Source organism: Globicephala melas, chromosome 3 (genome assembly GCF_963455315.2).
Source record: "Globicephala melas chromosome 3, mGloMel1.2, whole genome shotgun sequence".
NCBI classification, from domain to species: Eukaryota; Metazoa; Chordata; class Mammalia; order Artiodactyla; family Delphinidae; genus Globicephala; species Globicephala melas.
Window position 1 is genome coordinate 168011806 of NC_083316.1, and position 24441 is coordinate 168036246.

The 24441-nt window shown below is 54.1% G+C and overlaps 4 protein-coding genes across 12 annotated transcripts in view; 2 read left to right on the forward strand and 2 right to left on the reverse strand.

Moving 5' to 3' along the window:
* MPND (MPN domain containing) overlaps nucleotides 1-11093 on the reverse strand; it is a 24708-nt gene extending 13615 nt beyond the window's left edge. For 2 of the 4 annotated variants that reach the window (XM_060297331.2, XM_060297330.2), the window contains exons 1-2: nucleotides 8078-8732; nucleotides 4063-4359 (exon numbers count right to left, since the gene is read on the reverse strand). The gene's annotated coding sequence lies outside the window, so the exon portion shown is untranslated. Of the gene's footprint in view, nucleotides 1-4062; nucleotides 4360-8077; nucleotides 8733-10319; nucleotides 10412-10951 lie in introns of those variants that run through there. The other 2 variants (XM_060297333.2, XM_060297332.2) reach the window with 2 other exon arrangements.
* STAP2 (signal transducing adaptor family member 2) lies at nucleotides 1293-11452 on the forward strand. Of its 2 annotated transcripts, none has more exons than XM_060297341.2 (12): nucleotides 1293-1503; nucleotides 5597-5668; nucleotides 5808-5930; nucleotides 7500-7556; nucleotides 8060-8160; nucleotides 8642-8776; nucleotides 9130-9199; nucleotides 9286-9388; nucleotides 9514-9579; nucleotides 10553-10708; nucleotides 10795-11044; nucleotides 11299-11452. In XM_060297341.2, exons 1-12 carry the CDS (start codon nucleotides 1402-1404, stop codon nucleotides 11450-11452), a joined length of 1389 nt encoding a protein of 462 aa, XP_060153324.1. In that variant the 5' UTR covers nucleotides 1293-1401. The 2 variants fall into 2 exon arrangements, with proteins under 2 accessions (XP_060153324.1, XP_069901443.1); XM_070045342.1 differs by lacking the exon at nucleotides 11299-11452 and having other exon boundaries at nucleotides 1294-1503; nucleotides 10795-10887; nucleotides 10964-11252.
* Nucleotides 11075-22923, reverse strand: FSD1 (fibronectin type III and SPRY domain containing 1). 3 transcript variants are annotated; one of them, XM_060297335.1, is made up of 13 exons: nucleotides 22320-22899; nucleotides 21234-21329; nucleotides 20935-21066; nucleotides 20042-20143; nucleotides 19325-19347; nucleotides 19033-19154; nucleotides 18297-18506; nucleotides 15017-15115; nucleotides 14052-14211; nucleotides 13625-13704; nucleotides 12386-12637; nucleotides 12169-12282; nucleotides 11075-11211 (listed from the first exon to the last, which is right to left on the reverse strand). In XM_060297335.1, the coding sequence occupies exons 1-13, from the start codon at nucleotides 22332-22334 to the stop codon at nucleotides 11180-11182; spliced, it is 1437 nt and encodes a 478-aa protein (XP_060153318.1). In that variant the 5' UTR covers nucleotides 22335-22899; the 3' UTR covers nucleotides 11075-11179. The 3 variants fall into 3 exon arrangements, with proteins under 3 accessions (XP_060153318.1, XP_030735161.1, XP_060153317.1); XM_030879301.2 differs by lacking the exon at nucleotides 11075-11211 and adding an exon at nucleotides 11792-12090 and having other exon boundaries at nucleotides 12194-12282; nucleotides 22320-22872; XM_060297334.1 differs by lacking the exon at nucleotides 11075-11211 and adding an exon at nucleotides 11792-12090 and having other exon boundaries at nucleotides 12194-12637; nucleotides 22320-22923.
* TMIGD2 (transmembrane and immunoglobulin domain containing 2) overlaps nucleotides 20985-24441 on the forward strand; it is a 10328-nt gene continuing 6871 nt past the window's right edge. For all 3 annotated transcript variants that reach the window (XM_060297339.1, XM_060297340.1, XM_060297338.1), the window contains exon 1: nucleotides 20985-21355. In XM_060297339.1, coding sequence (XP_060153322.1) covers nucleotides 21310-21355 — 46 coding nt within the window. In that variant the 5' untranslated portion in view covers nucleotides 20985-21309. The remainder of the gene's footprint in view (nucleotides 21356-24441) is intronic.

Below are 24441 nucleotides of genomic sequence, written 5' to 3' on the forward strand. Positions count from 1 at the left end.
GACCACAGAAAACTAACACACAAGCTAAAGAAGAAACATCATAAGAACGTATCCATTCATGCAGAAAAAGCATTTGACAGAATTCAACACCCACTCATAATAAAAACTCTCAGCAAACTAGGAACAGAGGGGAAACTACCTCAACTTGGAGAAGCACGTCTACAAAACTTAACATTGTGCTTAATGGTGAAAGACGGAACACTTTTTTTTTCTTTTGCCACGCCACGTGGCATGTGGGATCTTAGTTCCCCGACCAGGGACTGAACCCGTGCCCTCTGCAGTGGAAGCATGGAGTCTGAACCACTGGACTGCCAGGGAAATCCCACTTTTCCCCTTAAGACTGGGAACAAGGCAAAGATGTCCACCCTCACCACTCTTATTCAACAGAGTCCTGGAAATGCTAGCCAGCACAATAAGACAAGAAAAGGAAATAAAAGGCATACAGATTGGAAAGGTGGAAGAAATGAAACTAACCCTATTTGCAGATGACATGATGGCCTGTGTACAAAATCACAAGAAATCTACCAAAAATGCCCCTTGAACTAAGAAGTGGGTTAGTTCAGCAAGGTTATAGGATAAGAGATCAGCACACAAAAATCAATGGCATGTCTGTATGCTAGCAATGAACAATGAAAACTGGAACTAAAAGTACAATGGTGTTTATAATTACTAAGGAAGAAAGAAAGAAAGAAAGAAAGAGAGAGAGAGAAGAAAGAAAGAAAGAAAGAAAGAAAGAAAGAAAGAAAGAAAGAAAGAAAGAAAGAAAGAAAGAAAGAAAGAAAGAAAGAAAAGAAAAGAAAGAAAGAAAGAAAGAAAGAAAGAAAGAAAAGAGAGAGAAGGAGGGAGGGAGGAAGGAAGGAAGGAAGAGAAAGACCATGTCTGTGGGTTGGAAGACTCAACACAGGACATAAAAGATGTCAAGTCTCCCTCAACTGATATACAGGTTTAGTGCTATTCCTGTCAAAATCCCTGCAAGATTTTTGGTAGATACAAACAAGATTGTTCTAACGTCCAGGCGGCCTAATGGGCTTCCTGGACATCGTACCACTCTCTGGTCTCATCCCCTCACCACTCTGGCACCAGACTCCGTTCTCTCCCTTCCAGGCCTTTGCTTGGGCAGGTCCCCCTCCTGATGCCCTGGCACTGACAGCTCCCAGCAGCTCTCTCCTCTGTTCCCTTACTCCAGCCAGGCCTCCCTGACCTCTTTTGGGCACCAGAGAGGAGGGGATTTCCCTAAGATCTCGGGACCTGCCCAGGCCCAGCCCCCATCCAGCCCTGGCAGGGGAGGGAGCTCGGGAGCTGACAGAAGAGAGGAAATTCCCCTGGAACCTGTTTCTCTGCTTCCTGGCTCAGCTGGGGCACCCACTGGAGGGAGAGGCCAGGCCAAAGACCCGGCCCGCCATGGCCTTGGCCCTGAGGCCACCCCGGGTTCCCAAGCCCAAGAGGAGCCTGCCCTCACACTACCACGAAAGCTTCCTGGAGAAGAAGGGACCCCGAGACCGGGTAAGACGGGCCAGGGAGCTGGCGCTGCTGGGCGGCCGAGGCAGGTGCAGCACCTCTCTGAGCCTAGACCTCCGCAACCGGCCCAGGATAATGCGGTGGGTGCTGGGTGGGGCAGGGCATGGACTGGGGGCTGGGAAAGGTTACGTCCCTCTGTCTGTCTGTCTCTGTCTCTCTCTGTGTCTCTGATTCTGACCTGAGCTCTTTCTCTTTCTCTGTATTTCTCCCTGCCTGGCTCCATCTCTCTCTGTCTTGGTCTCTTTATGTCTCTCTCGGATACAAACAGGATCAGCGACTTTACTCCAGGAAATGGGGAGTCTTCTGATTCCCACACCTCCCCTCCCCCCCCCACCCCCGGCCCTGAGCTAACTCTGTGAACTTCAGATCCAGGGGTCAAAGTCAGTACAGATTGTGAGGAGGGACAGTGAGAATTAATGGAGGCTACGTCCCACAGAACCAGATACTGGCCAGGGGCCGTGTGTGTGTGTGTGTGTGTGTGTGTGTGTGTGTGTGTGTGTGTCCTCCTCAGAATAAAGCCCAGCCTGGTTCCCACTAAGGCCCATCCCCCTCCTCATCTGCCATCTCCTACCAGGACGCAAACCAACCAGGCTTTTCTCTGCCTTTGCCCTGGCAGTTTCCTCCTCCCGTTTCCTCCTCCCGTCCTTCGGCCTCCACACATCCAAATCCTCCCCAGCCTAGAAAGCATCCAGAGGCAGGAGATCTCAGGGGTTAAGAAAGAGCACGAGGGCCCCAGAGGATGAGACCCAAGTTCACATCCCTGCTCCGCGCGGTCCTGACTCCCACGCCGTGTACAAGTGACTCTGCATCTTTGTGCCTCGGTTTTCTCTATTATAAAATGGAGAGAAAAAAAAAAAAAAGGACTCCTTTGGTCGTTCAATGGTCAAGATCCCACACTTCCGCTGTGGGGGCGCAGGTTCTATCCCTGGCTGGGGAAATAAGATCCCACAGGCCACACCGTGAGGCCAAAAACATAAAATTAAAATTAAAACGAAAAAAATAAAATGGGTTGACAAGGCCATAGGCATGGTTACAGAAGAGGGATATCTCTTTTTTTTTTTTTTAATTTATTTTTGGCTGCGTTGGGTCTTCGTTGCTGCGCGCGGGCTTTCTCTAGTTGCGGGAAGTGGGGGCTACTCTTTGTTGCGGTGCGTGGGCTTCTCATTGCAGTGGCTTCTCTTGTTGTGGAGCACGGGCTCTATGCGCAGCGGGCTTCAGTAGTTGTGGCACACGGGCTCAGTAGTTGTGGCTTGTGGGCTAAGAGCGCAGGCTCAGTAGTTGTGGCACACGTGCTTAGTTGCTCCATGGCATGTGGGATCTTCCCGGACCAGGGCTCGAACCCGTGTCCCCTGCATTGGCAGGCAGATTCTTAACCACTGCACCACCAAGGAAGTCCCAAGGGATAACTCTTTTTTTTTTTTTTTTTTTTTGCGGTACGCGGGCCTCTCACTGTTGTGGCCTCTCCCGTTGCAGAGCACAGGCTACGGACGCGCAGGCTCAGCGGCCATGGCTCACGGGCCCAGCCGCTCCGTGGCATGTGGGATCTTCCCGGACCAGGGCACGAACCCGCCTCCCCTGCATCGGCAGGCGGACTCTCAACCACTGCACCACCAGGGAAGCCCCAAGGGATAACTCTTAACATGCCAAGGATCTGACTCAGTGCTTTGCATGTATTAATTCACCCAATTCTCATAGCAGTCTCTGAGGCAGTTACCTTTTTTTTTTTTTTTTTTTGGCCATGCCAAGAGGCATGTGGGATCTTAGTTCCTGGACCAGGGATCGAATCTGTGCCCGCTGCAGTGGAAGCCCGGAGTCTTAACCACTAGACTGCCAGGGAAGTCCCAGGCAGGCACCATTATTATTGCCATTTTATAGGTGGGGAAACTGAGGCAGAGATAGCTTGAACAATGTGCAATGGATGGCACATAGCTGGTGCATGACAAAGTAGGTCTGACCATGTGAGTTTAATCACTTACTGCTGTATTCCCAGTGCCTGGCACACAGTAGGTCTTCAATAAATGTAAAATGTATATATGTAGTATGTACCTATGGATGGACAGATGGGTGACTGGGTGGAGGGACAGATAGGTGAATGGATGGATACATAGAGCTATACTTCGGAGACACTGCAGGTTTGGTTCCAGACCACCACAATAAAGCAAATATATATTATTTATTTATGTATGTATTTACGTATTTATGTATGTATGTATGTATTTATTTTGGCTGCTGCCAGGTCTTAGTTGCAGCATGTGGGATCCTCAGCTGCGGCAGGCGGGCTTCTCAGGTGCAGCATGCAAACTCTTAGTTGTGGCATGCAGGACCTAGTTCCCCATCCAAGGATTGAACCCAGGCCCCCTGCAATGGGAGCACCCAGTCCCACCACTAGACCACCAGGGAAGTCCCACAATAAAGCAAATATTGCAATCAAGTGAGTCATATGAATTTTTTGGCTTCCCAGTGCCTATAAAATTTATGTTTACACTAGACTATACTCTATTAAGTGTGAAATAGCATTCTATCTTAAAAAAACAATGTACGTACCTTAATTTTAAAATAACGCTGTTGGGGGGCTTCCCTGGTGGCGCAGTGGTTGAGAATCTGCCTGCCGATGCAGGGGACACGGGTTCGTGCCCTGGACCAGGAAGATCCCACGTGCCGCGGAGCAGCTGGGCCCGTGAGCCATGCCCGCTGGGCCTGAGCGTCCGGAGCCTGTGCTCCTTAACGGAAGAGGCCACAGCAGTGAGAGGCCCGTGTACCACAAAAAAATAAAATAAAAAAAAATAACGCTGTTGGAAAAATGGCGCCGAAAGACTTCTTCAAAGCAGGGTAGCCAGAAATCTTCAATTTGTAAAAAAGAAAAAAACAGAATATCTGTGAAGTGCAATAAAATGAGGTATGCTTATAGACAGGTGGATGGATGTGTGGGTGAGTACATAAGTTGATAAAAAGAATGAATGGATGGACGTGCGGCTGGATGAACGGATGGATAGGCAGATGGATGAATTGATAGGTGGATTGATGGATGCTTGATCGCTGTCAATATAAGAGCTACCCTCATTATCATTATGGACTAATTAAAGTACCTCCTGTTTCAGGAAGTCTTCCCAGATTTCCCAGTTGGAGGGCTTCTCTCCTCCTCTGTGATCTCTTGGTCCAGGATCTATCCCTCCCTGAGGGTGCTAATTTCTCTTCTTTGGAGGATTTAAGTATCTATGCTTTCTCTACCTTTCTAAAACATCATTATTTTATTTTATTTGGCCGCACCATGCAGCTTGCGGGATCTTAGTCCCCACCCCCACCCCTCACCCCCAAGGATGGAACCTGTGCCCCCTGCAGTGAAAGCACGGAGTCCTAACCACTGGACCGCCAGGGAATTCCCGAAACATCATCTATTTAGAAAAAGAAGCCATGCCCCATTTATTATTTTGCCTGCAACAGAGCTGAGCGCAGAGTAGGTGCTCAGGGAATATTTGGTGAAAAACAAATTCTACAATCTTATAATCTGATTTGTATCAGCCCCTTCGGCCTCCAGAGAGCTAGGACATTTGGAATTCAGAATCCTGAGGGGGAAATCCTGAATCTGCAGACCTTCTAGTGTCCAGAGCCTTGTGAAATTCTGACTGTAGACTGAGCACCTAGCCCAGTGCCTGGCACCTAGGAGATGTTAATATTTACAGGGTGGATAAGGGGACAGGGGGTTATATGTATGTATGGGTGAATGGGAGGGTGGAAGGATGGGAGGGCGGAACAGATGGATGAGTGGTGGATGCATGGAAAACCATAAAGTGAGTTAGCACAAATTACTCCTAAAGCTCCCACCCCTGTAGGTTCCCTTTGGTCCTTTCTGAGAGTAACAGATCCCCAGAAGCCGGGCCATGGATGAGGAGGGCCTCCCCTAGAAGGCAACACTTGTTCACAGACCCAAAGCAGGTGATGAATGAAACTACCTAAAGATCTGGGAGAAGAGTGTTCAGGCAGAGAGAACAGCCAGTGCAAACGTCCTGAGGTAGACTATGATGGAGGTACCCAGCCTCGCCACCTCACCTCCTTCTCTTTCTCCAACTCTGGTCCACAGGATTACAAGAAGTTCTGGGCAGGCCTCCAGGGCCTGACTCTCTATTTCTACAATAGCAATCGGGACTCCCAGGTAAGGATGGAAATGAAGGCTCAAGAATTGGCCCACCTTGACCCCAGGGACCAAGCAGAGGACGTGGATGGTATGTCTAAGACAGGGGGCCTGAGGGGCCACAGGCCTCGTGCTCAGACCCTGTCTACTGTGCCCCCAGCATATGGAGAAGCTAGACCTAGGAATGTTTGTGAAGCTCACAGATGAAGCTCCCTGGGGGAGCTCCCATGACCGTGGCACCCACTTCTGCTTGGTCCTGCGGAACCAGGAGATCAAGTTCAAGGTAGGTGTCTTAAGGTGGGGCTGGTAGGAGACCCTTCCTTCTTGTCACACCCACCATTAACACATAGTAGCATGGAGTCACAAAAAGTTTACCACTGGGTTGGTGACACTGGGCAAGTCACTTAACCTCTCTGGGCCTCAGTTTCCTCAACTGAAAAGTGGGATAATATATGTAAAGTGCCCAGAACAAGATCTGATCCACAAAGACCATCACTGCCATCATCCAATCTTTCAGCTAACATTACTGAGCACCTACTGTGTACCAGACACTCTTCTAGTGTCAAGGCAGTGACTAAGACAATTAAAAATCCCTGCGCTTAGAACATTCGCTAACACCATACCCAAAAATAAACTCAAAATAGATTAAAGACCTAAATTTAAGACTGGATACTGTAAAACTCCTAGAGGAAAACATACGCAGAACACTCTTTGACATAAATTGCAGCAATATCTTTTTGGATCCACCTCCTAGAGTAATGGAAACAAAAATAAACAAATGGGACCTAATTAAACTTAAAAGATTTTGCACAGCAAAGGAAACCATAAACAAAATGAAAAGACAACCTACAGAATAAGAGAAAATATTTGCAAACGATGTGGCTGACAAGGGATTAATCTCCAAAATATACAAACAGCTCATACAGCTTAATATCAAAAAAAAAAAAAAATACAACCGAATCAAAAAGTGGCAGAAGATCTAAACAGACCTTCCTCCAAATAAGACATACAGATGGCCAAGAGGCACATGATAAGATGCTCAACATCGCTAATTATTAGAGAAAAGGAAATCAAAACTACAGTGAGGCACCACCTCACACCAGAAAGAACGGCCATCATCAAAAAGTCTACAAATAATAAATGCTGGAGAGGGTGTGGAGAAAAGGGAACCCTCCTAACACTGTTGGTGGGAATGTAAATTGGTGCACCCACTATGGAGAACAGTATGGAGGTTCCTTAAACAACTAAAAATAGAGCTACCATATGATCCTGCAATCCCACTCCTGGGCATATATCAGGAGAAAACAATAATTTGAAAAGATATATGCACCCCAATGTTCACTGCAGCACTATTTACAATAGCCAAGACATGGAAGCAACATAAATGTCCACTGACAATGTCCACTGAATGGATAAAGAAGATGTGAGATATAGAGATATATATATATATATAAAGCCCCTGTGGCTGGAGCAGAGTGAAAGAGGGGGAGAGAGGGAGGGAATGAGGGTTGCGGGGGTGGGGGGAAGGGGCAGGTTGTACAGGGCCTGTGGGTGACCAGGAGGACCTGGGCTTCTACCCTGAGGGAGGTAGGAGTCAAGGGAGGGTTTCAAGCATAGGAGATACATGATCTGACTTATGTTTTTTTTAAATGTTGATGTAATAACATTAAAGAATAACAGTACCCCACATTACTAAGAACTTATATTCAGACATCATTCTAAATTAACCTGTTCAAGCTCATTTAATCTTCAAAACAGCCCTTGGACACAGGGACTCTTATTCCTCACTCCCATTTCACAGATGACTAGACCGAGGCTCATCGACACAAAATCTTTTTCTTTCCCTCCCTAGGTAGAGAGTCTGGAGTCTCGGGAGATGTGGAAAGGCTTCATCCTGATGGTGGTGGAGGTAAGAGTGGTCGTCCTCGGCCCCTCTCTCCCCCATTCCCCACTAGGCCTGCTCGGAAATCCTCTTTTTAATTTCCAACCTTCATTCCCCAAACAAACCTCTCCAGTAGAGCAAACTGGTCACAAACTGGCGGCCTATGAGCCAGATGTAGCCCATAAACGTCTTTTGTTTTGCCAGCAAAGTGCTATAAATTTAAGTCAGCTGCTAACACTTAAAAACCAGGAGTGTTAGTAAACATTCCTGATTTCTAGGTTACTCATTTGTTCCCAGTCTGCCTCCTGCAGGCCGTTGAGTTTGTTTGAGACCCTACATGCTAGCATTTGCTCTGTCCTCCTCATCACCGAAGTCCTCTCTATGCCCTCTTTGCCCCTGAGGTGTCAGGTGGCTCTGGAGCCCCCAGACCTGGGTTCCCATCCTGGCTGTATCCGCACTCTGGCCTCAGTTTGCCCCTCCGTGACATAGTCACAGCCTCCCATTCCCAGACGCCCCAATGCCCCCCTCAGCTCCGTGTCCCGTCTAACCTGAACCTGCTGCCCGGACACCTGTACATGATGGCCGAGGTCCTGGCCAAAGAAGAGGCACGACGTGCGCTCGAGATGCCCTCGTAAGTGCCGAGGGTCTCCAGGATGGTGGCGGGCTGGACAGCATGGAGCCGGAGAGGGCAGTGAGCGGGGTCTCCAGGCGTTGGGTCTTGAGCGTAAGACTGCATCCGGGCAGGGGCGGGGATTAGGTCTCACAGCTGGGAGCCCTACTGGGTGTTTGGGGCGGGTCTAGCTGCCTGGGGGCGGGCCTGGATCTCCATGGGCGAGCCTAGGTGCCTGGGGGCGGGACAAGTTTTATAGGAGAGGGTATAGGTGCCTGGGAGGCGGGTATGGGTCTCTGAGTGTTGGCCTGTGTGCCCGCAGGATAGCCTGAGCCTCCGGAGGCAGAGCCTGGGCCTGGGGTCGGGCAAGGCAGGGTCTCCAGAAACCAGGTCGCGGACGGGAGGGCAAGGCTGGGTGCCCAGGGGCGGGGTTACGTGGGGAGGGCGTGGCTGTGTCTCTGGGGGCGGGGCCTGTCCTGGTGAGTGACGCGACCCGCCCTAGGTGCTTCCTGAAAGTGAGCCGGCTGGAGGCTCAGCTGCTCCTGGAGCGCCACCCCGAGTGCGGGAACCTGCTGCTCCGGCCCAGCGGGGACGGCGCGGGCGGAGTGTCGGTCAGCACGCTCCAGACGCTCAACGGGTGCGCATGCGTGGCCCCGGCGCCGGGGTGGGAGGGGCGTCGGGTGCGGGGGTGTGGTCATATATAGGGGCGGGGGCCAGGCAGAATGTGGAGCCGGGGGCGGGGGCTCCCGGGATGGAATCCGTACAGGAGGGTCCTCCTGGGGGGCTATGCCAGGACCAGGCGCAGGGTTTTTCTAGGAGGTGGAGTCTTTCGAGGGCCTGGTCCCCTGCAGAGACCCACGCCAGGATGTGGCGTGGTCAGTGTGCAGGGGAGCAAGTCGGGGTTGGGCCCTCCATGGTGGCGGGGCCCGGACGAGGGGCAGGCCATTTTTTGTCCTCACCCAGGCCACTCACTCGCCCCTGCCCTTGCAGGACGCCGGTGGTCCGGCACTACAGAGTGAAGCGCGAGGGCCCCAAGTACGTGATCGACGTGGAGGAGCCGGTGAGCGCTGGGCCCCGGTCCCGGGAATTGCAAAGGTCTGCTCCCCTTCCCCGCCAGCCCTGATAACATCCCCTATCTGACCCCAGTTCTCCTGCACCTCGCTCGACGCAGTGGTCAACTATTTCGTGTCGCACTCCAATAAGCAGCTGATGCCCTTCCTGCTGGACGATGACTACGAGAAAGTGATTGGTTGGTGCAGCCTCAGGGAACTCTGGGGGCCCAGTCCACGCCTCTCCCGCCCCCTCCCCGACCCGGACACCCTTGGGTCAGCCCCCAGCCGCCGTGCCTCCTCCAGGCCGCCCTCTCTGTTTCAGGCTACGTGGAGGCGGATAAAGAGAATGGCGAGAGTGTGTGGGTGGCACCCTCGGCCCCCGGCCCAGGTGATGCCCTGTCCCCGCGGTCGCCACTGGGGCAGAGTGGGGAAAGACCTAGGAACCTCATGGCGCCACCTGTGCCCAATCTTCTACCCAGAGTTGCAGGGACCGAGAAATTACCCAGACCTTGCTCTCTAGGGGCTTCCAGGTTATGGAGGGGGCGGGCATGGCTGGGCACAGACAGTCCCAGCCCTGAGGAGTCGAACCTGGGGCTGGAGGGTGGGAGGGGAAGGCGCGGCACCTAGAGCTGGGAGAAGAGGAGGCAGGGCAGAGTAGAGGGGAGTCTTCCTGGAGGAGGGGCTGTTGGCTGAAGGTCCCCAAGGATTTCAGTAGTTAGAGATGGGAAATCAGGGTGGGAGGTAGTCCCGATTACGAAGCAAGAAGAGACTGGAAAGGTCTGTGGAATGAGCAGTATAGTTCTCCCTGGGCTGGTCAGATGCTTCGGACCCCACGTGCATGATGGGCCCAAGTATACATACATACATACATGCCACACTCATGAACACAGACCTGTATGTGTTCACCTGCATCATCAGAAGCTCCTATGTAGATAGTGGCTCCACACATGCATGAATACAGGTGTCACACAGTTCCAGTCCCATGTAGCACACATATACATACCTCACGTCACAATCACGTACGTACACACAAATGCAGACATACCCACTCAAGAGCACAAATTCAGACTTTTACACATACACTAAATTAGTGTACACACTAATATAGACAAGCGACCCAGCACATACCTTAGCATCCATGCGATGTCATGCACACACGTGTGTATGAACCCTTTGCATATATTCAACTTCCGCAAATTCACCCAGTGTCCATGTATATGCTACACAGGGGGACACACACAGACTCATAAACGGGCACGTGCACAGACACACATGCATGCAACGAGGTGTGCACATACATCCTCATCCTGAGGTGTCTCTGCACCACGTGGGCCCTGACAGTGACCACAGTTTCCCACCAGGTCCCGCAGCCCCTAGGGGTGGCCCTAAGCAGCTGCCTCCCTCGTCCATCACGCCTGTGTCCAGCCAGGACAAGCTGCCCCCACTACTGAACCAGGATGAGAACTATGTGATCCCCATTGAAGATGACCCAGCTGCCAACTACGTGAACGGGGACGGTGGGTGGCGGCCGGGGTGGATGAGAGTTGGAAATGAGGAGCGGGCTGACGACTGGATGTGATATGCCACATCTCTGTCCATGCAGTGCCTTCCCCTAGTCGACCAGTTGTCCCGAAGCCCAGGAAGTTGGCCATGTTTCAGGCAAAGCCTCCAAAGCCACCCATCGTGCCCAAGTCAGGTAGGGGTCCCTCTTCCCAGCCCCTTTCCCATCCAGCCAAGAGCCAGCCTCAGCCTTCATCTACCTTGTCCACCAGAGCCCAAAAAAGGCCTCAACAGTGGCCTGGCCAGGAAGCTGGCAGTCAGCTCAGCGCAGGCTTCCTCCTCCCCGACCACAGGTAAGGGGTCAATGCAGGGTGGGCTTCACAAGCGGGGGACCCGTGTAGTCACACATGGGTGACCTCCACGCTTGGTTTAATGCTCTGCTGGGTCCATCTTGAAATTCCTCATGTCCACTGAACACATGTTTCATTTTATGCTGGGCCCCGAAAATTCTGCAGCAGTCCTGGGTGGATATAAGAGAGAACAGCCTGGACTGGGGAATCCCTGGTGCCGCTGGAGCCTCAGGGACCACCCCCCTCCCCACTCCCAGGGCTGGCAGATGTGACAGCAGAGCTGAAAGGGAAACTGCAGAGGAGACTGGCGCTGCAGCAGGCAGCCGAGTGCACAGGGGACCAGCGGGCCCATCTCCAAGTGTGGCGCATCAGTCAGGCAGATCCCTCCTCCCAGAATTAAAGCTCAAATGACCCCAGGACCTGCGTGTTTGGCTTGGCTGGGTGGGGCAGTGCGGGCTCCCTCAGACGACTGCCCACGGTGGTCCTCAGCTCAGCAAAACCTGCCTCCTGACCCTCAAGGAAAGCCTTTTGTGGGGGGCTGTGCCTCACAGCTCATGGGATCTGAGTTCCCCGACCAGGGATCGAACCCAGGCCTCAGCAGTGACGGCTCTGAGTCCTGACCACTGGACCGCCAGGCAATTCCCAAGAAAAGCCCACTTTACAGCCAAGAAAGCTGAGGTCCAGAGAGGGCCAGGCACACCCAGTGCCACCCAGCCCCGAAAATAAGACCAGCAGCACCGCCCGGCCAGTGTTTGACCTTTATTAGGAGGTGAGGTGGGGAGGAGGGCCCGCCCCCGTGCCCGCTCCCCACTGGTGACCCCATCAGGGGTTAAGGCTCCAAGCAGCAAGTGAGAGGAGGGTGCCCAGCTGAAACAGCCAAGGCCTGGAGGCGCCCCCCCCGCCCCGAAATCAGCCCGGCTGAGGGGCCGTCCCGAGGCCTAGGTGAGGCTGGTGTTGGAGCTGCTGGTAGCACTGCCCCGCTTCTGCAGGCAGCGCACAGAGCTGGGGACCTGTAGGCCTGCCGTCACGTGGAAGCTGCCACACCACACCTGGGGGACGGCGTCGGGGTGGGGGGACACAGAGAGGCTCAGTAGTGAAGCCAGCCCTCACGCCACGCCCGCTCTTACCCCTGGGCCGCGGAGGAGGCCTCACCGTGAAAGCCGGCAGCAGTGGCTGTGTGAACTTGGCCTTGAAGGTGTGCAGCAGCTGTTTGGTGCGGGCGTTGTAGAAGGACAGGAGGCCTGGGGTGGAGGGCAAGAGGAACAGGGGGACCGGTAAGAGGGGTTTGGGCAGAGAGACGGCGGACAGGGGTGGCCGGAGAGGTCAGCGGGGGCCCGGGGTCACCTTGATGGAAGTCGCAGTGCACGCCCAGGCAGTCGGGCACGGGGGTGTCCAGCACCTTGGCCTTGTTGGCGTGCTTGGCAGTGAAGCTGACCTGCAGCCAGTTGTTGACGTACACGCACCAGGACGCGGCTGTCTTGCCCAGCTGCTCGAAGCGGCCCAGGCTGCGGTAGGCCACCCCCAAGCCAAAAGCCTTGCTGTCCGGCTCGTAGCGCACCTCCCAGTAATGCTCCCCGCCATCAATCAGCGTGTCCCCTGTGGGGCGGAGCGGGCAGGGGGGACTGGGTAGAATCGGGTCCCAGGTGCCCTTTCACAAAGGGGCAGCCAGAGCCCAACTATTCCCTCCAGATACTGCTTGGTCCTCAGCTGTTCCTTCCAGATACTCCAGGCGTCCCTAGATATTCGTTAAGTCCGGATCTTCCAAGCTTCAACTAGATCTCAGCTACTCCCTGAGTCCACATCCTCCCCGGACCCCGGATCCAGATTCTTGCCGCCTCAGCTACTCCCCGATCCAGCTACTCCTGAGCTGCAGCTTCTCTGCACGCTCTTGCCCCACCAGATGGTAGCTTTTCTCCTCACTCATTCCCAGAAACCAGCTACTCCCTAAATTTGTGCCCTCCCCGCCGCCACCTGCCACAAAGTACAAACCACACTGGCTTCCTCATTTACCCTGGCTTCTTTTTCAAGCTTTTCTTCTGGACAGTGGTGATTCCCCTGAACTCCAGGTCGTCCTCGGACTCCAGCTTCTCCTTCACAGGATCCAATCAGTCCTGTGGTGCTAACCGCTCCTCTCATCCTAGCCATTCTCTCCACTTCTCAGACTCAGCGACTCTCTCTGGCTCCTCCACTCACCCTAAGCCACTTCCCCGAGCCCCTGTCTTGCTTCAGCTCCTCCACAAACCTGGCTGCTCCACAGGCAACTGTTCTTTCCAGCTACTCCCCGAGGCTCAGCTACTCCCTGAGTCTCAGCTACTCCACAGACCCCAGGAAATCCCCCCTCAAGCTCCTGCCCAGCCACTCCCCAGTCCAGAACACCCATAAGCTCTGATTCCCCCCATTAATCCCTCAGCCCCAAATCTTCCCATTCCTCCAGTGTCACAATAACACCTTATTGGGACCATTCCCACAGAAGCTTTGTTGATAGCTGCCTCAGTTTCCCCAGCCAAAGGAATTCTCTCCCACCACCCCCCATCAGGGCCCTGCCCAGAGTACTCCTCTCCTCCCATCAACCCTCCTCCTTACCCAGCACTGTGTAGGACTCAGCTGTGAAGCGATCCCGTCCCCCACGACCCGAGGGCATCCTCTTGGGAGATGGAGTACCTCTGTGGGCGACAGGGAAGGGGAAGTCTCAATTCAGAACTCACCTCTCCCATCGGAGGGCTTCCCTGGTCCACCCCAGCCACGAGGAACTTTTCATCATTCCCTGACTGTCTGTTGTTCTTTTCATACACAGGGCCTCTCATGTCAGAACACACCAGTGCCCTTCCTCATCTGGAAAACTATTCAACCGTCAAAACCCATTTCAAAATCTCCTCTCCATTCACTCTTTGGGTCCCCCCAGCTCCACATCCCTCCCTCCACCCCAGCCTTGAGCACACTGGGCTTTGTGTGTCCATGTCCAGCTTGATCTCCTCCACCAGAGACTCAGGGAGGGGAGAGGGCAGGCTACCTGGCTGGGGAGTTGACGGGAGACGCCGTCCGCCCCTTGCCATCTTTCTCGCGAGCTTTGATATCCTGCACCTTCCCGCCCATGGCGTCCCACTCCACGGAGAGATCATCCACCCGCAGGTTCTGGTGGGATGTGGACGCATCCAGGCGGAACATGAACGCTGGGGCCAGGCAGATGTGGGAGTCACAGAGATGGGGAAACCCGGAGGCACAGAGAGAGACAGACAGTGACCAAGACAGACCATGACAGGGACAGAGAACAGAAAAACACAAAGAAACAGACTAAGACAGAGAGAGAGCAAAAGAGACCAATGGACAAAGATTCAGAGACAGAGAGATACAGAGACAACAGGCAGAAAGACACCAATAGACAAGATGGGGAAGAGTGGAGAGGGCAGAACATGTAGCCAGAGGAGTGAAGACCAAGGGCTTGTTGCCTAAAGGTATCCCAGGTCTGAAGCCATTTTCAAACCACTGTGCTGCCCTGTGCTTCCACTGGGGATTAATCCCAGGAAAGGGGCTGGGCTATAGCATGACAGAGTTAAGCAAGATTGCAGAAGGACTTCCTATCAGGACATTCAAAGGTGTCACTGTGGGAGGCTAACAAATCTGTCTTCAGTACTGATATCCCATTCCCAATTCTATAGCGCGCTTAGCCATTTTTTGAGAAAAGAGAGAGAGAGAGAGAGAGAGAGAGAGAGAGAGAGAGTGTGTGTGTGTGTGTGTGTGTCTAAAAACCATCCAGGTATAATGGGATCAACTGCAAATGCAAAGAACAATACCAGGTTTATACCAGACACTCAGGCTAAGGAAGCTACTGTGGACCGAGCACTGAGCTTCCTGGCAACCATGGCAAAAAGGGTCACAGAATCCCGCTTAGAAGATTCTCCTCAGACACCAGTCCCTGGGGCCCTGGGAGTAAGGGGTTATGGTGTCTCAGCCAGGGCAGGGGTGGGAGCCAGTCACCTGGTGTCTCCAGGGTCACTGGCTCAGAGAACTCGCCTGAAACTGCCTTATTACAGGCCTTCACACGGAAATTCATGTATTTCATGTCAAACTTGAGACCTACGAGACAACAGAGGAATCGACATTGTGTACGCTTTGAGCAATAGATTAGAGGCCCCTGTGTCCCACAGTAATCCCACCACCCTTCATTCTAAGGAGTATCTTATAAATGACATCCCTGAGAAACCATCCTTGCCCTCATTCACCTGTGGGGTATCACTTGGCTCTGCCCACAACCCAGACTGGCCAGTCAGGATGCTTTATGGCTCAGTCACACCAATTGGTCCAGGGATAGGCACATGACCCAAACTAGCCAATCAGAATCTGCCCTGGGACTCTAGTATTATAACGAGCAGATTCTGTCTTTCCTCTGGGCTCGCCAGCTAGGAGGAAGCTCCTTTTGAGAAAATTTTCCAGCACGTCGGCAAGCCTCCTTGAGAATGCAGCCCTAGAGCCAATGAGTGTCAGGAACAGAGCTGAGCGAGTCATTTGCTGGAACCCCTGGATCTAGCCATGCCTGGTTCCTTAAAGACTTTCCATACTACTAGGTTATATCCTACCCTCCATTTCTATACTTTAAAAAATATATTATTAATTTCTTCTAATCTTACAAAATAAAAGCAACCATCAAGCTGTCTTCTCCCTCAAGCAAAACCTCTTTGGAGAGCTGTCCACACCCCCCTCTCAGCTGCCTCACTCCCTCTCCTTCCTTTGGCCTTGTTAATCCTCATCTTTCAGGATCTCCTGGCTGACCACTCCTTCCTTCATGGAACATTCTCTTTCCTTGGCAGCCATGGCAGCCTGCCCCCTCTGATTGCTCCCCTTTGGTCTTCTTTGCAGGCTCCTCCATACCCTCAAATGTATGGGTGCCTCAGTCTGTAACCCCTGCTCACGTCACTCTGCTGACTGTCCCCTTCTCACCCTTCAGACACCACCTCTCCACCCACAGCACTCACAGCCCAACCTTTAGCTCAGACCACATGTCCAGCTGCCTCCTGGGCATTCCTCACAGGGTGCCCATTCTCTGGGCATCCCAAACAACACTTAGTACCCCCTGCTCTGAAATCTCCCATAGATCCCCTTGCCCTCAGGGTAAAGTCCCCGTTCCTCCTCTCCCCTCTCCCTACAGTTGTGGTTCCCTCTGCAGACTTAACTAGTTCCAGGCACAAAGGCTCAGTGTTCTGGCCTCTGAGCCCTTATCAGGCTGTTCTTCTGCCTGGAAGTCTGTTCTCCCCCTCTTCTCTTTTGGGCCTCAGCCTGGCTGTTAACCTCCTCCAGGTGCCCACACAGACTGCCTCCCCCTCCCTTGGAGCCCCTTTTCTGAGAGTAAGGTGGTTTGCTCAGCAGCGCCATCTACTGCCCCAGAGCTAAGACTACCTACCACCCAGGAGGCTTGGTTTCAGAATCACAAACCCATCTGACTTTTGACAGTGCGTGCCTCAGTTTCCTACTCTGCAACCCAACAATCATATCCCCGACACTGAGCAGGGTTCACATGAGGATGAGATGGGTCAAGGAATATAAGTTATAAACTCAACCCAAACCTTCCTGTCTTCCAAACAATCAACGAGAGAGTAGGCGGACTGCAAATAACCACATAGGTTCTTTACAGAGGTGAGCGAATTCATCATTATCCTGAATATCGCAGGTCTTTTGAGGGATTCAAGTTCCTGCCCTATGGATTTTGGAAAAGGCCAGAGAGGCAAAGAGGATGCATCCAGAAGCCTGTGATGGAGAAGATCTACACCGTGATGACGGTGGTGATGACACAGATTTACACATGGGATAAAATGGCACATGGGATTACACAGGCACACACGAATGAGTGCGTGTAAAACTGGGGAAAAGCGAGTCAACACTGCAGAAGGTACCCGTATCAGCGTTCTGGTTCTGGTATTGAGTTCTAGTTATGTAAGCTGCCACTACTAGAGAAAGCTGGGTAAAGCCACACAAGGGACTATCATTCAGCTTTAAAAAAGGAAGGACATTCTGACACAGGGTACCACGTGGATGAACCCTGAGGACATGATGCTCAGTGACATAAGCCAGACATACTGTGTGATTCCACCTATATTAGGCACTTAGAGTAGTAACAATCGTAAGGACTGGAAGTAGAATGGTGGGTGCCAGGGGCCGCGGGGAGGGGAATGGGAGTTAGCATCTAATGGGGACAGGGGGACTTCCCTGGTGGTCCAGCGGTTAGGACTCAGCTTTCATTGCCGAGGGTGTGGGTTCGATCCCTGCTCGGGGAACTAGGATCCTGCAAGCCGTGTGGTGTGGCCAAAAAGTTAAAACAAACAAACAAAGCTAGTGGGGACAGAGTTTCAGTTTTGCAAGATGAAAAGTTCTGGAGATGGATGGTGGGGAGGATGTTAGCACAACATCATGAACGCAGTGAATAGCTGATCTGTGCGCTTAAGAATGGTTGAGATGGTGAATTTTATGTTATGTGTGTTTTACCACAATAAAAAAAGATTGGGGGAAAAAATGGGATGTGTTTATTTTGATTCCCATGCAAAGGATAAGCCAAGAGTTTCTCAGGCCCTCTCGCAGGTTGCTGGCTTTTCTTTCCTGCAATTAGCATGCTCATTAGTAACCATGCAGGCTAATTACAGCCCAAGAGCGGTGGTGATAGTTATCTTGTCAGCAAGACTCTCCCCGCCCCTGAGGATTTCCCTTGGCTCAGGATGGCTTCTTAACTCATTAGGGACCCCTAATTTTATCTTCCATCAGACCCTCCCCTACCAGCTGGACGGATTCCCCCAGGCTTTCTGCTCTCTTATAACTGCCAAGGAAATCCCCAAATCCTGGGAGGGTAGCCCCCCAAACACCAGTGCACCAGAGGAGGGATTTTCACCCACTTTGCTCCCCCACTACTCCAAGGATGGTGCTTGGTACCCTGCAGACATCAAGTCAAAATGAATGAATGAATGAATGAATGAACGAATGCTGGATCATAGAGATAAGACAGGGATGGAGGAGGCCCTCTCGGCCCGTACCTCACTCAGTTCCTTCATCTGTAAAATGGTGATAAGAAGCACGCCCATTACATGTGGGTAAAATGCTTAGCGCGTAGTAAGCTCTCAACACGTGGTACAGTGGCTGTCACCAGTATCGTTTTCATCATTGTTATTTCTGCTACGCCCCACTGGTCCAGCCCGGCTGCTCTCACACCCCACGTGCCTTGAGGATCGTCCATGAGCCCCAGGTTGACTGATGGGGAAGGGTGAGCTGCCCTTACCGGTCAGGGTATATTCTGTCTGCTGGATGCCCTCGATGACCATCCAGGGCTGGTCCTCCTTGAGGCGGGGCGGGCCCTCAAAGTTGGTCCGCCGATACTCCAGCACATAGTGGTCAATCTTGTTGTCCTCGTCCGGCATGCGCCACACCAAGGTTACACAGTTGTCGGCCACCAGGGACTCGGCCAGGTCGATCACAGGGGCACTAGGCACTGCCCAGGACAGAGCAGAGAGGGGTGTCAGGGCGCTGTGCCTGCAGGGGCGGGCCTTGCTGTAACCCCACCCACATAATAGACCTTCTTGGGGGCGGGGCGTCCTCTGGATCCCAGGATTAGGGGCGGGGCCCCTCTGGGTTGTGGGGCCTGGGGGTGGAACCTCCTCAAAGGGTGGAGGGTAGGGAAGAGATTTCTCAGGGTTTAACCAACAAATGGCTGGGCCTTCTCTGGATTCCACCATTCAGATGAAGAACATTTCCAGAACGCGACCAATTGGGGGTGTGGCCTCCATGGGACTCCACCCCTGGTGGGTGGGGCTTCTTCAGGGCTCTGTCACAGGGTGGGGCTTACTTATGGCTCCATCCACCGTGGGGTGGGAACTCTCAGGGCTCCTCCCCAGGGCGGGGCCTTCTGGGGTTTCCACAAATGGCTGTCAGCCCTACTCTAGGCCTTGTCTCAGGGCCCCCCAGACTCCCGGGCCATTTCCCCGCAATCTTGGCCCTCCAGCAAGTTCCCCTCTCACCAGGCAGGAACGTGAGTGCCTGTAGCATCCTCCGCTCCTGTGCAAAGTCCACCATGAGGTGACTCATGTTGTCGCTGACCTTGGCTTTCAATGACAGCCGGAAGGCGGGGGCCATCGTCACACTGCAGGGAAGGAGGTGGACGCCCAGGCCTAGTCCTCCGAGGTGTGTGTAGGGGACCCCCTCCCCCTTCTTCCTGTCCAGTGCTCTGGGCCAAGGGACCCTCACCTGGGCATTCCCACCTTCACAACAGGGGTGGGGCAATGGGGTGGGAGCCAGGTCCCAGCATCTTACCCATCTTTGATTTGCTTGGCAGCCTAGAAAGAGGGACAGAATAAAATCCAAAGAATTGTGTTGACTGAGTCTGAAAGCCAGTATACAGACAGGAAGACTGAGGCCCAGCCAGGCATCTATGTGGCAAAGTGCCCCAACACTGGGGCAGAAAACCTTGGCTGTGCCCCGAAGGGATAGGGGGCAAAGACAGGCTCCCACCCCCACCTCCCACCCAGTACCCAGTACATACAGTTGGCTGATTTAGCAAATAAAAATTTTATAGGATGCCCAGTTAAGTTTGCATTTCAGATAAACAGGAAATGATTTTCTAGTATAAGTAGGTCCCATCCAATATTTCAGACACACTTATACTAAATATCGCACGTGACATATGACTAAAAAATTATTCGTTGTTAAATCTGAATTTCAGATAAAGAATGAATATGTATTTCTGTGTAAATATGTCCCATGCAACACTTGGGAAATATTTATACTAAACATTTGCATGAGATATACTAAAAATTTTATTTGTTCTTAAATTTGAATTTCAGATCAACCACGATGAATTGTTCTTTTTAGCGTATGTCCCATGTGATCTTTGGGATGTACTTAGACTAAATATTGCATGGGCCATACTTATACTAAAAAATTACTCGTAGTTGATCTGAAATGCAAATGTATCTGGGGGTCCTGTATTTTATCTGGCAGCCCTACCAGTCTGGCTCCCGAGGCACCTACCTGAGGAAAGTCCCCACGGTCCGTGGCCTGCAGGGTCTGGTTGGCCGTCTCCAGAAGCTCCTCAGAGCTCTCCAGAGCTCGCGTGCAGGCAGCCAGCTGGTTCTGCAGGCGCCACGGCACCGAGAGAAGAGACACCTTACTCCACTGCCTCAAGCCCTCCCAGGGCTCCCCACCGCCTTCGGGATGCAGGGTACCATGCCCTTCTCCAACTGCAGGTGGGAGAGGGAGGCTGGCCCTCTGCAGGCAGGGCATCAGAACCACCTGGGGATCCCTTCCTTAGAAATGCACATGCCCAGGCCACATCTAAGCCCAGGGCTCCACATCCCCCAGGGATGGGAATCTGGGGTGTTAGGAGGTTGCCCAGGAGGTTCTGGTGCAACCTCCAGCGACCCCAGCTTGGAATCTGAGACCCCAGGAGACTCACAGGCGGGTATTTGGCAAGGGGTGATGCCCTCAGATCTGGGGCACCAGTGGGAAGGGCTGAGAAATTGGAAGCGCTGGGTGAGGACAGGTGGGGAGGAAAAGCCAGATGTACGGGTGGGGCTGCAGCCGTGGAGAGGAGGGGTGGATGGGAGAGGGGATTAAGAAGGAGAGCAGGTGGGTGGGACATTAATAGGTCATGGCCAGGGAGGAGGCTGGGAAGACCCCAGGAAAAAAGAGGAGGTGTGGCCGACACCGCTAGAGGGTCTGGCTCTGGACACCGGGGACACTTGGGGACATCTCTGGGAAGGGGCACGGGAGGAGGGGCAGGTTTGGAGGAAGATGCTTAGGCCAGCTGGGCTCTGCTGAGTGCGAGGGGTGGGATGGAGGATGGCGTCTGGGCGGGGTTCCAGGAGAGCACCGCCCCCCATCTCCCCCCCCCCCCCCCCCCCCCCCCCCCCCCGCACACACACCTGCAGCTCGTAGGCGCGGCTGGCACGGTCTTGCTTTATTTTCATGAGCATGCCCTCCTTCAGCTCCTCCAGGAGGGAGAAGAGGGACTGGAACTCGGCTTCCAGGTCTTCCTGCACCTTGGCCGAGTTCGCCTTTGGAGAGACATTGTGGGGTCAGAAGGGCTAGGATTGTCAAAGCCGGTGCTCAGATGGGGAAACAGGCCTGGCCGTGGCAGCCAGGCCCGCGAGTCCCATGGACATCAGCAGATTAGCTCGTATGGCTGCCCCTCCCTCCCTCCTGGGGGGGGTGACTTCCTTACCTCCACGTTCAACAGCATCTGCTTGAGGGAGTAGATGAAACTCTGAATCTCTTCGTTTTTCACAGCCAGTGTCGTGATGATCTTCCGCAGAGCCTCCTGCCCCCAGGGAAGCGCGCACACAGGTAAGCCCCTCAGCCTGGCCGGGCTCCCCGACTTGAGGCTCCCCATTCTGTCCTCCAGGCATCCAGGGAGGGGATGCGGGGGCCACGGTGCCAATGAGCTTGGGCATCCACCAAGAGCAGGCCCTGGGCGGAGCTCTGGCCCTACATCTCTCAGGAAGCGGGCAGGCATTAGGCACCCTATGCGTGCCCATTTCACAGGGGAGGAAACTGAGGCTCTGAGAGAGCTTCTCAGGAAGGGACAGACCCTGGGCCCCAGTTAGGTCTGCCTGAGCACAAAGCCTTCAACCAGGTACCTATATCCTGAGGGCAGGGCATGATCCAGGGCGAGGGACTAGCTTCGGGAAAGAAACCCCAGAGGAAAAGGAGGCCTGCAGAACATGGGCTCATCTGGGGAAGGGGATACGCTGGGAAAAGGGATTAGCAAGGAGAAAGACGGTACCTGAGGGAGGGTTAGAGAGGCCAGGTAAGTGGAGAAAGGCAAGGAGGCCTGGAAGAGGGGATGCGGGAGGGAAGGAGGCCGCGTGGGGGGATGCTGCTGGGGCCTGTATCCCTAACCCAGGCCTCCGACGGGTGCTTTTCCTGGGGGCGCGGGATTGATGGGGTCACCAGTGCTGAGCTGGCGGGGCGTCCTCCGAGGCGGGGCGGGGCGGGGGCCGGGACACCTGGTCCGCAATCCGGGTGGAAGGCGTGGGAGATGGAGTCAAGGCTGGGTCCGGGGTACTGGGAGGGCGAGGGGGACATGGAGGGGATGTGCCTGAACCCAGGCCAAGATGATGTGGGGTCGTGGCGAGAGTGGGGGGGGGCCGAGTCTAGAATCGGGGCTAGATCCGGGCGCGGTTGCGGTGGGGGTGGGGCTTCCTCCGCAGAGCAGCTGGGGCGGGGGGGCGGGGAGGTAGCTGCGGCATCACCTGGTCCCCTCCTCTTGTCTAACCCCGCCGCGGGCCCCGCCCCGCCCCGGTCTTACCCTCTGGTCCTCCATGGCTGCAGCCCAGGTCGTCCCCGGCCAGGGCCGCGGGTCTCACTCGCTCTTCTAGTCCCCAAGCTGCCTTTGCCGCTGCCGGTAGCCAATGGCCCGCCGAGCCCTCGCCGCCGCCGCCGCGCCCCCAGTCAGCGCTCCATCACTGGCCGCAGGGCGCAGGCGCGCCCCTCGCGGCAGACTGGGAAATGTAGTCCTTCTTGCGCTAGGGTCGCCGAGAGCCGAGACCCAGAGCCTGGGTCGTACCAGGCGACATTGCTAATGATGTCTGAGCTGGAGAGAGCCCGGAACTGGGAGGCAGGATGCCTGGGTTCGACTGCCGTGTGGCCTTGAGCCTACCCCTAGTCTTCCTAGTGCCTCAGTCTCCCCACTCTCTCACCCACACAACTTCTCAGCTGCCACTCAAACTGGAATTCCACTGCAACCCACCTCCACCTGGCCCAGAGATCTGCCCCCCCGCAACTACTCACGCCTTACATTTACTGAAAAGCCAAAGTCGTTTGCACAAGCGGATGTTCAGCTTCCAAAGCCGCCTTTCCCTCCCTAAATCACAACTGAACTCCTATGCATCCCACAAAGCCCCAGGCTCTCACATCTCCTCCAGAAGCCTCTCTGCCTGCCCAGAATCCATAGGGCTAGGAGGAGGCTGGGAGGCACTTCCTGGGGAAGTGTGGGCAGAGCGCCACCGCAGGGGCCTCCCTGTGGTTGACAGGAACAATTCTGCCAAGAACGCTGACCCTCTTCTTTCTGGTTGAAAAAAAGGAGGTCACACTGTGGTTGGGGGTGAGACATTGAGGCCTAGGAGTCTGCCTCCTCCTCCGGGGTGGGTACTGCCGGCTGTGGGGTGATGGGTGCAGGGCTGGGAGAAAGTCCAGAGCTTGTGAACCCCCTCGACTGGGCCCCCAATCTTCTCCCCAGGCTGTGGGGACAGGGGAGCCACCCTATCTGCCGTGGGACTCAAAGCCATTAGCAGAAATCCCTTCCTCTGAACCCCAAAGGAAGACACCTTGGGGGCAAAATAACTGAGCCTGGGATTCTGCCATTCTGTCCCCTGCTCAGGCCTCTGCCACCTGCTCCCCTCCCCTCCCCTTGCCTCACCTGCCCTTCAATGTGTCCCCCCCAGCCTAGGTGTGTTTGTATAGTCTTTTAGAAGGATTTTCGCTCACATGATCTCCACCACATACGCATACTGCTTTTCAGATTAAAAAAAAAAAACTTCTGGGAAACTGAGGCAAGAGGTGACAGGAAATGGAACCCCAAGCAGCAGTGGCCACCAGACGTCTGCTGGCTGCCCGGGTGTCACCTATACCTCTGTGGTGGAGGTGGAGTGTCACATATGTCTCTGTGGCAGGAAGTCTGTCATGTAGGAGGGGGAGGGGGTTGGCAGGATGCTGGGAGAGGGGAGCCTGATGGGCCAGGAATGGGTTCCCTGGGCAAGGTGCTGGTCCTCCTGGCACAGTTTTGGGGTGAGTACTTGGGCCTCCCTCCCCTCTACCCCCACCCTGTTGCAACCCATCACCCAGCTTCCTGCCCCTCCTACAGAGGGCCCCTCGAAACCTTAGTTTCTCTGCTCTGCCAAATAGGCCCCGTCTCTCTCCCTGATACTCAGAACTTTACAAGGGTTGGAGGGTTCTAGCAAGGATCCTCAGAGGGGCCTGCAGGATAAAATTCACACCATGACCTGCGTATGAGTCTTGCGTGACCTGGCTCCGCTGGCCTCTCATCTCCTCTCTCCTCTGCATTCCCTCTCTCCCCCATGGCCAGCCTGCTGACTCTTCTCTCCTTTTTTCTTTTTTTTTTTTCTTTTTTTTTTTTTTGCGGTACGCGGGCCTCTCACTGTTGTGGCCTCTCCCGTTGCGGAGCACAGGCTCCGGACGCACAGGCTCAGCGGCCATGGCTCACAGGCCCAGCCGCTCCGCGGCATGTGGGATCTTCCTGGACCGGGGCACGAACCCGTGTCCCCCGCATCGGCAGGCGGACTCTCAACCACTGCGCCACCAGGGAAGCCCCCTTTTTTCTTTTTTTTATCCCAACACATCAAGCTTGATCCCACCTCCGGGCCTTTGCACCTGCTGTTCCCTCTGCCTGGAATACTCTTCCCTGGATCTCC